At 36.0% G+C, this 15,037-nt stretch overlaps 1 protein-coding gene across 3 annotated transcripts in view; it reads left to right on the top strand.

Moving 5' to 3' along the window:
• The window catches only part of ARHGAP44 (Rho GTPase activating protein 44), a 149,452-nt gene that overhangs the window by 107,916 nt on the left and 26,499 nt on the right, over window positions 1-15,037 (top strand). For all 3 annotated transcript variants that reach the window (XM_020965926.2, XM_020965924.2, XM_020965927.2), the window contains exons 13-16: window positions 4,217-4,297; window positions 6,240-6,353; window positions 6,821-6,912; window positions 8,829-9,009. In XM_020965926.2, coding sequence (XP_020821585.1) covers window positions 4,217-4,297; window positions 6,240-6,353; window positions 6,821-6,912; window positions 8,829-9,009 — 468 coding nt within the window. The remainder of the gene's footprint in view (window positions 1-4,216; window positions 4,298-6,239; window positions 6,354-6,820; window positions 6,913-8,828; window positions 9,010-15,037) is intronic.

Raw genomic sequence — 15,037 nt, 5'->3', positions numbered from 1 at the left:
AAAATCCCCATTAAATACCAAAATATAAGTTGGAAAAATCAAAGAAGATAACAAAATTGAAAGCAAAACAATGAATTAATAACTAAAACTAGTAGTTTTTTAAAGTAAAAATAAAATAGATAATTCATTAGATTTTTTAAAAGAGGAAACTAGTAGCTTAAATAAAAATCTTATTTACCACAAATGAAGAGGAAAAAATGATATTATTAGAAATTATTTTGCCCAAGTATATGATAATAAATTTACAACTTGGATGAATGTTTACAGAAATATAAAACACAGGTTAATAGAACAATAAATAAAGAATTTAAACAAGCTAATTTTGGTGGGGATGAGGAGAGAGAAACTGAACAAGACATAAATGATCTACCAAAGAAAAAACCCTGAGATTAGATTGAATCTTTTTAAACAATCAAAGAAATATTCATAAAAACTACAAAACTAATGAAAACAATGGATCCTGCCAAATTCTTTCTTTTACACAAATATATCCTTGATACCTAAGCAAGAGTGAAAACAGAAAGAAAACTATAGACCACTACTCCTAATGAACATTGAATGCAAATAAATAAATAAAATATCCAAAGAATGCAGCAATATATCACAAAGATTATATACTATGACCAGTTTACATTTATAGTAGGAATGTTTATGCATGGTCTAGTATTAGGAAAACTATAAACAAAAATGGTCATGTAATTACAAAAAACAACAGCAATTATATGATTAGTATGTTAATAGTTACAGGAAAAAGCTTTCAACAAAAAAAATTGTTAAAAACACTAGAAAACTTTGAAAAACATGGATTTTTCCTTAACATTGTAATTAATACATATTTAAAACAAAGATTCAGCTTTTGTTAAATGAAGGTAAACTGATTGCCTTTCCAATAAGATTGAGGTTAACATACAGCTATTCATTATCATCACCTCTCTTTGTTAGAGTGCTAGAATACTAGCTAAAATAATAAAACTAGGAAAATGAAATTAAAGGACTAAGCATAGGAAAATAAGAAACAAAATTATGGCTTTTTGTAGATGATATGAAGGCGTATTTCGAGAACTGGAGAAAGTGAACTAAAAATAATTTTGAAACAATGACTTCAGAAAAGTTGCAGAATATATTAAAAATCTACATAAATCATAAGCTACAAAATAAATTATTGTATTTTATCAATAAAGCTCAGAAAGAAAAGTAGAGAAAATACACTCAAAATAGCTACAGAATATATAAAATACTTTAGAGTCTACCTATTAATTCACACAAGGGGATTATGTAACTGTGTGTCCTATACAACTATAAAATGCTTTATGGAAATATATACCTAAATAATTAGAGAAATTTAAATTGTCCACTGTAAGGCTGAGTCAATAATATTAAAATGAAAAACTACCTAAATTAGTTTACTTATTTAGTGCCATACCAATTAAACTACTACAGATTTAGTTTGTAGAAAAAGAAAAAAATAATGAAATTCATCTTGAAGGAAAAAGGTCAAGGATCTCAATGGAAATAATGAAAAACAAAGGAGGTAGATGGGGATCGGGACCTAGCAGTGTCAGAGCTCAAAGTGTACTACAAAATCATCAAAAGCATTTAGGACTAAGAAACAGAAAGATTGATCAGCAGAACAGATTAACCAAGTAGCCTAGTGTTTGATAAACCAAAAGACTTGTGCCATTGTTATAAAAGCTCACTATTTGACAATAACTTCTGGGAAACCTGAGAAGCATTCTGACTGATAACTAGATATAGTCTAAACATCTCTAACCACATGAGATCCAAATGGATATATGACTTAGATATAAAATTTCACATTGTAAACAACTAGAGGAACAAGGAGGAAAATATCTTTTAGAGCTATAGAGGAGGGGCAGCTAAGTGGTGCAGTAGATAGAGTTCTGGCCTTGGAGTCAGAAGGACCTAAGTTCAAATTTGGACTCAGATACTTGACACTTACTAGCTATGTGACCCTGGGCAAGTCACTTAACCCCAATTGCCTAAAAAGAAAAAACAAACAGACACAAATTAGAAGGGTAACAGGGAAAAAATTCTTTACATCAAGTTTTTCTGTTAAGAATCTCATTTCTAAGATATATAAGGAGCTAATTCAGATTGGTTTGAAGAAGAGCTATTCCCCAGTAGAACTTGGGAGATGTGATATCAAAGGAAATGAATAGGCAGTATTCAAAGGAAGAAATCCAAGCATTCAACAATCATATGAAAAATTCTCCAAATCACTAATAACTAGAGAAATGAAAATGAAAGCAACTCCAAAGTTCCACGTCATACTCATCACATTGGCAGAACTGACTAAAAAGGAAAATGACAAATGTCGGAGGGGCTGCAGAAAAACAGGTACATTAATCTACTGTTAGTAGAACTGTGAATTGGTATAGCCATTCTGGAAAACAATAGAAAGTATGTCCCCAACATTACTAAACTGTGCATATCATTTGACTCTAATACTCCTGTTTGGCCTTAACCCCCAAGAGGTCAAAGAAAGAGGAAAAAGACTGATTTGTCCCAAACTATTTGTATCTGCTTTTTTGTGGTGACAAAGACCTGAAAACTAAGGGAGTACCTAACAATTGGGGAATGGCTGAACAAATTATGTAATATTAATGTAATGGAATATTATTGTGTCATAAGAAATTACAAAGTGAGTTTTCTAGGAAACCTGGGAACTAATGAATATGAAGTGAACAGGTCAAGGAAAACAATTAACTCAACAATACTGTGAAATGTAAGCAATTTTGAAAGCCTTAATTTACATCAGTAATGACTAACCATGATTCCAGAGGACCAATGATAATGCATGCTATCACCCTCCTCCATCCCTAACAAAGAAGTGATGAGGTATTTTTTTTAACATGGCCAATGTGGAATTTTTTTCTTGATTAATGCATTTTTTACCTAGTTTCGTTTATGATTTTCTTTTTTTTTTAAATAGGGGGACACTTTTTCAATAGGAGACAAAATATATTTTTGTTCATTAAAAGTGAAATTTAATTTTACAAAACTGAACTAATGGTTTTGTAAATATAATGGTTTTATAGATAGGAGCAATGAGAGATTAAATGTTTTGCCTAGGGACACACAGGCAATATCTGTTATAGGCTAAACATGTTGGACTTGGTGTAGGTCTTTTTGACTCTGAGGTCATCTACTCCCATTGGAAAAGCTAATATTATATGATTTTAAAGAGATAAAAGCAAAAGTCTTTAGTGCTATTTATGAGGTGCAAACATAAAAATGGGTGTGGAAGACTAATACATAACTGAAGTTCTCATTTGTCAATTAAAAATGATGTAAAAATTGCTTGGTCTTATATCAGCAGTAGTTCTACTGTCCCCACTGGTACCACCTCTCTCACCTGTCCCCTATTCTTACTTGTTTTAGCAAATGTTTAGCCTAGATGGGGGAGACTTAGGGATGTGATAGCTCTCTACAGGTATTTGAAATGTTGTCATGTTGATAAGAGATTAGTCTTGTGCTGCCTGGTCCCACTGGGTAGAACTAGGAATAATGGGTCAAAAATGCAGGAAGGCAGATATCAGCTTCATGGAAGAAAACACTGTCCAATAATTAAAGCTACCCCAAAGCAGAATGGGACACTTCGAAAGGCAGCAGGTTACCATCAGTCTTCAAGAAAAGAGTAGATGATTAATTGTCAAGAATATTTTTAGAGAGGGTACAAATTGGAGATACAAATTGGAAATACAGATTGAATTAGGTAGATTTTAAGGTCTCTTCCAACTCTGGGATGCTGTGTGATGCTGCTCCGTAATAGAAGCAACTAGTGAAATTAGATGTTATAGGTTTGAAGAAATGGAAAGAAAAACCAATCACATTTGTAACAGAAGTATATATTATAGATGTGTGGGATTTGGGGAATATAGAGCTTCTACAAGAAAGAGGATAAAACTTTGAGCATGACTCAGAAGTGAGAGTGGGAGAGCTCTTAACTTTAGCAAGAAGTTGAAGGGGCCACTATAGTTATGTGTGGTTGGGAGGGCCACAGCTACAAAGCCAGTCAGAGAAGGGGCTACTGTTAGAGAACTAGGAATCCACCTGGCTGGTAAAAGTCAATGGCATTGAATGGCCATTGAGGAATGGAGTTCAAGGACTGCTTAATGAAACTAAATCCCATTGTCAGTTACATTGGTAGATTTCATTTACTCTTAGCCAACAACTTTTTATCTTAATCTTCCAGCATCCAGGATCAAGATAAGATGCTTCAGGCCCTGTGGAATACATGTGAAAAACTTCCCAAGGCCAATCATAACAACATCAGGTAAGTAGAAATGGAAAGTGTCTGGACGATGTTCATTTTCTTGTCTCTGGTCTTCCACAGAAATTATAAGCTGAATGGACTCCTATTTCTGTGACCCAGTATCCAGGTGACCAACAGTTTCTCTCTATTAGTAATCTCATAGGCATTTAGCATTCATTTATCATTGCAAGCACTCATTATCATGGACAGGCATTTATCGATGTCTGTCGTATACTTAGTTTTAACATTAGTTATTTCCAATAAGTCCCTCCTAACTAACTCAGGGGCTGTCACTGTGAACAACCACTTCAAGATACCATTGACAAGGAGAACCTCTTTATCTTTACCAAGAACCCCTTGACTCACTACAGTGTACCTGAATACTCAAGTGACTTCATCAGCAGAAATTTGCTGAACTTTGCTGTTTTTGTACTTGGCAGAAGCATACAGTCTAGCAAGTATATATGACTTGTCCTTTCCCTTTGTTTTTCTGAGTATGACCTTTGGTCTAAGAACTTTGTCTTTTCAAGAAACAAACAAAAAAAAACTTCTGTTCTTTAGCTCAGGAGTTTACTTGAAAACCAGTTGTCAATGAATATAGACATTTAAAACAGGCCTCTGTTAAATATCAACATTATCTCCAATTTCCACTACCCTTTTTTAAATTGCCTAGATTTATTTACATTTGCCTTAGCACATTTCTCCTAAAGAGAAGAGTGAGCTACAGTCTTTCCCTGACCGTCATTCTTACTTTCCATGGATATTGTGAGAATAGGTAATAACACTGTGAAAAGTTGAGAGCTCCTTTATCAGGATCTTCCTTCCTGGGTATTAGTAGTAGAGTCATTATTCAAGGGTAAAAGTTGAGGACAACCAATGATAGTGGCCTTAGTGAGACTCTCACTTTTCATAAGGTATGTCTCTCATTGAGTTCTTGATTCTACTTTTTGGAATTCAGTCCCTATGTCCTTTATTCTGCATGTTAACATGTCAAGTCACTTATTTACAGATTCTGTGTTTTCACAAGAGTTCCTTACTGACACTATTGAAACTCTTCGTCTTATCTGGTACTCCCCCATCCACTCCATGGTCTTCAGGGATGTCTTCTGATCTGTTTGCTGTATGGTTAAACAGTGTTCTATTTTTTTGTTCTTTCTGCGGTATCAGTATCATCATGTGTACAGATGCATTTGTGTGTTGTATTGCTGTGTTTAACATTGATTGTCAGCATAATTATGTAAGATGGTTTTCAGTTGGTTTAACAGTAATTTTTAATAATGGATGAAGCAAACTGCCAATGCAAATTTTTTTTAATATCTTTTCCCAGCCACTATTTCTCCCTCCCCCACCAAGTGTTTATAATTTATTATGCAAAAATTAGGAGCATCAAATATTTATTTATCTCAAGTCCTCTTTGATATATCAGACTCCTAAACCTATTAAGCTTGCCACAGGGAAAAGAAATATTAGTTTCAGAAGATACTTTTCTATGCATGGGTTTATCTCTTCCTCTTTCCATGTATGGAAATAGAATACATAGAATACATATTTCTCTGTTGGGGAAAAGGGAAGATACCAGAAAATGGGTTTTCTATGATGTGATAAGATGTCATGAATGGATTTTGGGGAATAATGATGAATTTGTTGAGGTGGTATTTATTTAAAACAGATGTAGGCATCTTACTGAGATCTGAGCATGGCAAAAGAATATGGCAGGAATGACTTAGTCCAAGGACATGAGGACAATGATGATTATTCACATTTACATAGTGTTTTAGGGTTTACAAAGCATTTTCCTCATAATGTCCTTATGTTGCAAAATAAAATGTTACGACTGACTTCTCTAGGATATCTGTATCAAAGCAAGTATATATGAGTTCTTGTTTAGTTGAGCTGCACAAAACAAAATTCCTATCCAAGCATTTAACACTTTTTCAACCAATCCTTTTTGATTTCCTTTCAGATACTTGATCAAATTTTTAGCTAAATTGTCAGAATTTCAAGACACAAACAAGATGACCCCCAGTAACATGGCTATTGTACTAGGACCCAACTTGTTGTGGCCACAAGCAGATGGGTGAGTAAAGCACAAGGAGTTGTGAGTGATGTTAGCAGGAGAGGAATAATGGGAATGTAAAGCAATTGCCAGTAGTGTTCATATTTCAAGCCTTTGCAGCCCTCTCATGCTGGCTCTGTGGAATATTATTTTGGTCACAAGAAGGGGATACCATATGCTACTAAAGTACTTCCCTTCTCTATCTCTCCCACCCCTGTTGACATCCTCAGCTCAGGATGAGCCTGGAGATAAAATATGGATAAGTGCTAAGTTAGCATGGGTATCAAGACTGTAGTAAGTCTCCATGGCAGGGGCAAAGACCTAGCAAATTATATAGAAAACTTTTGCACGGCTCTTCCTAACACTTTGTCTTCTCAGACATAATCTTGACCAAAGATTCCAAATGCCTTTGGCATAAGTAATGCTTCTTGGAGTTCCCAAGACATCTCTGCCTTCCTCTGTCCATGACCTTCTGTTATATGTTTCAGGAATATTACTGAGATGATGACCACAGTTTCTCTGCAGATCGTTGGGATCATTGAGCCTATCATCCAACATGCTGATTGGTTCTTCCCTGGGGGTATGTAGTGGGTGATTTTAGCTTGTGAGGACTAGTGTCTGGTGGGCACCAGTAGGAAATAAGAAGTCTAGGACATAAGGATCACCAGCTCCAAGGACATTGAAAATGATGCATTGCTGCCTCAAGCATTTTCTATACCATGCTCACTTTCAGGTACATCAGAAAGGTCGTACCCATAATACATATTGGCACCATAAGCAGAATTTTTACCAGAGGGAATTTTTACTCCAAGTCATTGTTACACTAGAAAGCAAAAGTCTCTTGCCTTCTAGTGTAATAAGTCATTCAGTGATTTACTGCCAGCATCTTGATTCAGGTGGCAAAGAGTAGACATTCAATAAATGTCTGGTGAATGTTGAATTCATATAAACATAGGTCAGTAGAACTGAAATGGATCTTTAAAGATCAGAACCTGCTCATTTCATAAATGAAGCAAATGAGGTCCAAAGAGATGAAGTGGCAACTTAGTATTTTTGAAGTCTCTATTATTGTTTTATTTCCATATATGTATACATACATATATATATGTGTGTATATGTATATGTGTATGTGCATGTATGTATATGTGATGAACACTAACATATAATGTTGTTTTCCCAGTAGTGATATATTTCGGTAATTTATCTAAACTCTGTAATCCTATTCCCTTGGCAGCCAGCACATATAAATAAGAGACTGGTTTCCTTAGCTGTCTCATAAATTAGCTATACAGACTTTTTCCGAAACTCTCAAAGAGAAGTTCTAGAAATGTTTTGGGCAATAAATAGCATCATCATCCAAATAAGTGTAAGATCGTAGTATTTAGAGCTAGAAGGGACTCTTAGATATGATTTAATACAACCCTATCATTTCATTAACAGATGAGAAAACTAAGGACCAAAGAAGGAAAGTGACTTTGCTAAGGTCACATAGTAGGAGGACAGGAACCAAATCTCTGATTTCTTAAATCTGGTGTATTTTCTGCTTCACTACATTGCATTTACAGAGATTGAATCTATGATCTTTGCCTTATTAAAGTTCCATCATCATACATAGGCTGTCCCATAATGCTTATAATATATCTCCTCTTCACTTCTATCTTTTAGAATCCTTAGCTTCTTTTAGGGAAGCACTTCCTAGTGAATCTTGTTTTAATAAGATACTAGGGCCTTCCTACACCCCACCAAAAATTACCTTGTATTTAATTTGTATATATTTGGTATTTATTTATATATGTACATATTGTTTTCCACAAGAGAAAGTAATTTCACTGATTTTTGTATCCCTAGTATCTAGCACTGTGCCTGTGCATACAGTAGGCACTTAATACTTATTGGCTTGATTCTTAGCTTGAACCGAGATAATTGGACTTATAATAGTTCTACATCCTTTTCTTGTTGCCAAGTTAGTGACATTACTTTGTAATCGTGATTTTCTTCTCATAAGATAGCTATTGCTAATGTTAGGAGTGGTTCATGTGGGTATCAGACTCTGAGCTTGCTAGCTCTATATTCTAACCGCCTATGAAAACTAGTCTCATACTAATCTAAGATTGAAAAAAATTAATTCATATTATTTCTGCTTTGTGTGTCACCATCTGAGAGATGAGTTATTGATTATTCTGAGAGCTATATTGATGGCAAAGAACGGAAACTGGGAAGAGGATGGGGTAGGGATTTTGTTCAAAAATGTGAATAACAAAGTGGGAATGGAAAGATGGAAAATTGTGGCTGTGTGGGCTCTGGGAAGAGTTGGTAAGTAAATTCTTATAAAAAAAGGAATTGCCAGGCTAAAGTTAGTGGCATGGGGAATGGGTGAGATGGACCTTTCTATGTGGGAAAGCAAGAGGAGGAGATATCGCTTGCCCTCATATGGGAGCGGGGAGGGGTAGTGATAAGACATGAGGCTTTACACACCCATTCTTTCTTCCCTGGCAGAGATAGAGTTCAATGTCACAGGTAATTACGGGAGCCCTATACATGTGAACCACAATGCAAATTACAGCTCAGTGCCATCTCCTGATATGGACCCTCCTGATCAGCGACAGCCTGAGCCAGCCCGGCGGCCCCTCAGTGTGGCTACTGATAATATGATGTTGGAGTTTTACAAGAAGGATGGGTATGATCAGATATTTCTTTCTCAGCCCTCGGAAAGGCAGGTGGGGAGGGAGGTATAAGAAAAATACAGTTTGATGGAAAGTTTGTAAACCTTAGCAGCAGCAAAGAGATATCCAAATGTCTGTTGAATTCACAAAAACATAAGTTTGTAAAACTGGAATGGATAAAAATTTAAACCTTTTATAGAGTTCTGTATCACCTATACCAGTAAGTGGCCAGAATGAAAAACAACAGAACAACAAAAAAACTGCATCTCCCATTTAAACCTTATGTAGAGTTCAGCATCACCCATTCTAGCCTGTAGCCAGGATCAAAACCAACAACAAAACCCTACATCTCCTATTCCTAGTGGACAGCCAGGATTAAACACACACACACACACACACACACACACACACTCTCTCTCTCTCTCTCTCTCTCTCTCTCTCTCTCTCTCTTCTCTCTCTTCTCTTTTCTTCTCTTCTCTTCTCTTTTTATGCCAGAAGTTCATATGAACCAAGTAGTCACTTCTTCAAAAGAAGGAGGAATAAAAAGCACCATCAGTAAGATCTAGATAATGAAAAATTAAGCTCGACCTTTATCAGTGCCTCTCACAATGCCCCAAATAGGGCATTAGGGTAGGTGGGTAGCTCCATTAGAAAGGCATGTCACCATGAATTATTTCAGAAAGGATTTGAGTCTTAAGATGAGGGTGGTCTCCTCTGTCTGCAGACCAGCTTTTCCATATGGTGGTAGGGAGGGCTGGGTAGGATGCCTGGAGTCTCATTTTCCCTAAAAAGGGTGAGCAACCTTCTTTTTCCTGAGTGACCAGAGAGTTCTTTCCCTGTTAACTAGAAACCTTGGGATTCATCCCAGAGGTTTTTGGGGATTATTTATCTTTCTTTCCTGTTAAGGATAAGATGTGGCATATTTAGGGAGCAAACTAGGAGAGTACCAGAAATTCATAGTCCCTTAGTTATCTCAGGGAAGGAGTTCTGATTTTTGTGTGAATGTGAAACAATAGGTACTGTTAGGGAATTGTCTAATTTAATTTAATCTCATTTTCATGTTTGGACTTTAAAATGATATTTTACTATTACTGTTAAGTGATTGGTAATCTTTGTCTAGAGCACCTCCAACCTGATCAGAGCCTCTGAAGACATTTTAGAAAGAATCCAGACCTGGAATTAGAGCCCTGGTCCACATTTGCTCCTTGTGTCCCTTAGTTGAGTCAGTCTGCTCTTCCTTCCCTCTAACCCTAAGGGGCTGGTTCCTAAATACCTCCCTCTGGCAAAACTTTTATTTATATATTTATTTTAGGGGGAGGCAATTGGGGTTCAGTGACTTGCCCAGGGTCACACAGCTAATAAGTGTCAAGTATCTGAAGCTGGATTTGAACATAGGTCCTCCCGATTCTAGGGCTGGTGATCTCTATTTACTGTACTACCCAGCTGCCTCTGGCAAAACATTTTACAATGATTTCTAAGGAGTTGTGTTTTGGACCATGTTGGGGCACTAATAGTCCGTTAACCATCAATGGGAAAGAAACAGTGAACAAATAGTGGTACCTTAAACAATCCCCAGTTAGCCGACATCTAGAATTACTTTTGCCACTACTATAGTTCTCTCGAACCAGCTACATCCAATGTTGGCAACGTTTCAGAAGTTTCGTTCTAACACTTTATTCTGATTTATGGTTTCATGTGTCAATCATTCATCAATGTCTATGAAGTCTCTCTACATATAACCAAAATATTGTCTCTTATGAAGTAATTAAATTTAAATGAAAGTATAGTTCTTACTTATTGAGTATGTTCCCTGTCCAGGCTTTTTATTAATGAATTTTCCCATTTCTAGCATATATTTAAATGCTTTAAATATATAAATATGTGCATCTGAATAACTATGCTCCCAAAGTACAGAAGATTGATTTCATGTACAGATACCTATATCATATTGGCATGGGGATTCATTGTTGAATGAACTTCAAATTCAATTTTCTTCAAACAAATTTCACTAACAAGTTAGAATCACATGTGCTCTATTGGTGTCTCCTTTAATGTCAGTGGTTCTGAGGTTTTTGCTTTTATGATTTGCATTTCAAAATACTCAATACCAGCCAACAAATATGTCCATATTATTATTATTATTATCACAACATTTTTGGTTCAGTTAAAAATACTGGGCCATGTCACTTAAAAGGTTGATGCCTATTTAAAATATACTCCTTATACATATATTACAGTGTCTTCTACAGTGATATATTTGTTGTGTGTTTTAAAAATAACAGGAAGTAGAAATTCAAATATCCCAAGAAAAAACTAGTTTCATAACTGATGCTCCATAGGTTTCGGGAAAGGATAAGTTAGTTTAGGGGAATGGTGAGGTCAGTCAGAAAATAGCTTTTGTAGCTATTTGTTAATATCTGCTTCATAGTAGTTTCGCTCTTTTTCTTACTAAAAGAAATTGATTACATCAATACAGTTTACAAAACAAAACACTATCAGAAATGATGCTATGAAATGGAATGCTCTTATAGATCTTATAGCATAGTTCTTCTAGTCTGAATCACAGCAGATGGAGAAACAATGAAATTTTTAATTGGCGTCATTGTATTCAAGCTGTCATTGAGTTTTAAATCTGAAATCTTTGTAATTAGGTTTTCTCAATGAATAATGCAATGAAATTGGCCTAGCAGGAAGTTTATTTCATCTTAAGGGGACTTCAAGAATCTTTTCTATTTTCTAGCCATGGCAGGAGCACTATTTGTTTTCATGCACAGGCACACACACAATCACCTTTTCTAGAAGGCAGCTAGATTATTCGGTGGACCTGAAGTCAGGAAGACCTGAGTTCAAATCCAGCCTCATATACTTATTAGTTGTATGACCTTGAGCAAGTCAAGTAACCTCTGTTTGCCTTAATCCACTGGAGAAGAAAATGACAAACCACTTCCAATGTCTTTGCTAAGAAAATCCCATGGACTCTATGGTCTATGGTGTCATGAAGAGTTGGACATGACTGAACAACTGAACAACAAATATATGTGTGTGTGTATATATACATATGCATATATACCTATATAAATAGTATATGTGTGTTATTTACAGTGAGAAATAATGTATAACTGTCTGTGCCTCACCATTGAATTGATAAATTAATCAATCGACATGTTCTTATTAAAATAACTACTGTGGACCATTTAACTTACTGTTAGGCACTGAGGATACAAGTACAGGTACAAAGAATGAAACAATCCCTACTCACATTGAATTTACACTCTAGTAGGGGAGATAATAAGTATGTGTGCATGCATATGCATGTTTACTTATATTTATATAAATATACACATATATTATACATAGATACAAGTACAACTTTATATATAACTATGTAAGTATTTGTATATGTAGAATAAACATGAGTATATGTTTATATGTACATATGTGCATATAGAGAGAATAAGTACAAATATCTACAAGAGTAGTTAAATTTAAGGTAGTTTGGGAGGGAGAGCATTAGTAGAAGCAAGGAGATGGAGGACAGTGTATTGTTTATGATGAACAGAGAATCCAGTCTAGCTCAATTAAAAACTTAAGGGGAGACTCATCCAGTAAGGCTAGAAAGATAGTTTGGGGTTGGATTGTGTAGGACTTTAAAGGCTAAACAGATCAGTTGAGATTTTATGCTGAAGGCAATAGGAAGCCACTGGAATCACTTAAGGAAAATTACTTTGGCAGAAGTATATAAGATAGACTGGAACAGTGAGAGATTTGAGGAAGGAAGACCAATTAGGAGGCTGTTGGAATAATGAGAGACTTAACCAAGGTGGTAGCTGCATGAGTAGAGAGAAGGGGTCAGAGGCAAGAGCTGTTATGAGAGTAAAGATGACAACTGGCAACTGGTTTGGCAACTGGTTGGATATGTAGGCTGAGGAATCATGAGGAATTGAAGATAATGCCAAGGTTATCAAGATGGGAGACTGGAAAAATTATACTATTTTCAACAGAAATGGGGAAGTTTGGAAGAAACGAAGGTTTACAAGGGAAATATGAATTCAGTTTTGGACAATTTGAGTTTAAGATGTCTCTAGGACATGCAGTTTGAAATGTCCAATAGGTAGCTGGTGATACAAACTAAAACTCAGGAACTAAAGAAACTGGAGCTGAAAATATAAATCTGATGAGCCTATTACCAAGAAAGTATGGAGAGAGAAGAAAAACAGGGCCTAGCATAGTACCTTAGGGATGACATATAAATAAGGGAATAATATTAATGATGTGCCAGCAAAAGAGACTGAAAAAGAAGGTCAGAAAGATCAGAAGCCAGCTAGGAGAAAATGTCATCACAGAAACCCAGAGAAGATAAATATCCAGTAGGAGTGAGAGGTCCACAAGTGTCAAATGTATCAAGACAGGTTAAGAAGAATCAGGACTGAGAAAAAGCCATTCTATTTGGCAGTCAAGAAATTATTTGTAATTTTGGAAAGGGCAAGTTTCCTTTAGACTGAAAAAGAGTGAATGACAGAATAAATGACAGTAGTGAATATAATTTTTTCATTTGCCTAAAAAGGAGAGGAGAGATACAGGATGTAGCTTGAGGGGATAATAGAATCTAGTGATTTTTTTTAAGGATGGGAGAGACCTGGACATGTGTGAAAACAATTGATTAGCTTTTAGAAAGAGGTTAAGGGAGGGGCAGCTAGGTGGCACAGTGGGTAGAGCACCGGTCCTGAAGTCAGGAGTATCTGAGTTCAAATCCAGTCTCAGACTAACCACTTGCCACTTGCTAGTTATATGATCCTGGACAAGTCACCTTACCCCAGTTGCCTAAAAATAAAAAAAGGAAAAAAAGAAAGAGGTTAAGGACAGAGGGGTGATTGTGGATGCAATACTATGGAGAATATAATCAAATATAATCAAATGCTTGTGCAGATATCTTGTCAAGAAGAGCCAGAGCCACCCAGTCAGTCAGAGAATCAGTTATCAAATTAGACCATTACTATTAAGGCAGTTAATAAATGCTAGTTTACTGACTGATACCCCCTGTTAGCAGACATGGCTTGGACAAAGGAAACTGAAACAAACTTAGACAAGTAGGAGAAGAACCTGTATAGATTTGTACCAGAGAAAGCTTGAGAGGGGGAGAGAGACAGAGACAGAGACAGAGACAGAGAGAGAGAGAGAGAGAGAGAAGAGAGAGAGAGAGAGAGAGATTCTTCCTTGAATCTCATCTACCAACCTATATTTACTGAGGAATTAAGCTAATTTCCTGCCCTTTTTCCCAAACTACCAGGGCAGATGAGGGCAAGAGGATTGTTCCAGAGATATCTCAAACTCAAGTGGCTTGAATTCTACAGTGGCTGCTAGGACCAAGACAGTCCAATCCTATGAGCACTACAGATAATAAGCAGTTGTCCTTGGCTTGCTTCTACCTATTTTGAAGCTATATGTCACACTTAAAGGGACCTCAGAAGAGATCTAGTTCTACCCAGACCTGAATAGGAATTCTTTCTACAGCATACCTGAAAACAGGTCAGCCACCTTCAGTGGGAGTCAAGGGTATAGATTTGGGATATCCCACAGTAGAAATGTTCATATGCTTCCAATTTTGCCCTGAAGTTTACCTAGATATGGCCAAAATATGATATTATGAATCCTATCATTGCCTTCCAGGGAAAAAATAAAGATGAATACATAATTGGGCAAGAATTCCCATCCCATCTTAACTCTCTCTTTCTGGAAATCAAACATCTACAAGTGTTTTTCCCACTATAGTAGCTATGCCAAGCCAAAATTCTCTAAGGTGTCTATGCCCCAGCTGCTATACCCATCCATAGTAAATATTCAGTATGTATTGCTGTTCCACTTTGATATCAATCTATTTGAATGTTTCTTTTGGGAGAGGGAAGTTCTTGGATTGACTATAAAAATAAGTGTGTGACTTTCGTTCCTTCCTCCTTTTCTTAGTGCCCCATATTGGGAGCATTGGGGTTATGAGTACACAATGGCATCTCTTTCTTTATGTGAGTGGTTTATTTTTGTTTAATG

Source organism: Phascolarctos cinereus, unplaced genomic scaffold (genome assembly GCF_003287225.1).
Source record: "Phascolarctos cinereus isolate Bilbo 61053 unplaced genomic scaffold, phaCin_HiC Scaffold_5;HRSCAF=322, whole genome shotgun sequence".
Lineage (NCBI taxonomy): Eukaryota > Metazoa > Chordata > Mammalia > Diprotodontia > Phascolarctidae > Phascolarctos > Phascolarctos cinereus.
The sequence above is the reverse complement of the archived record's forward strand: the minus strand, read 5'-3'. Positions and strand labels throughout refer to the sequence as shown.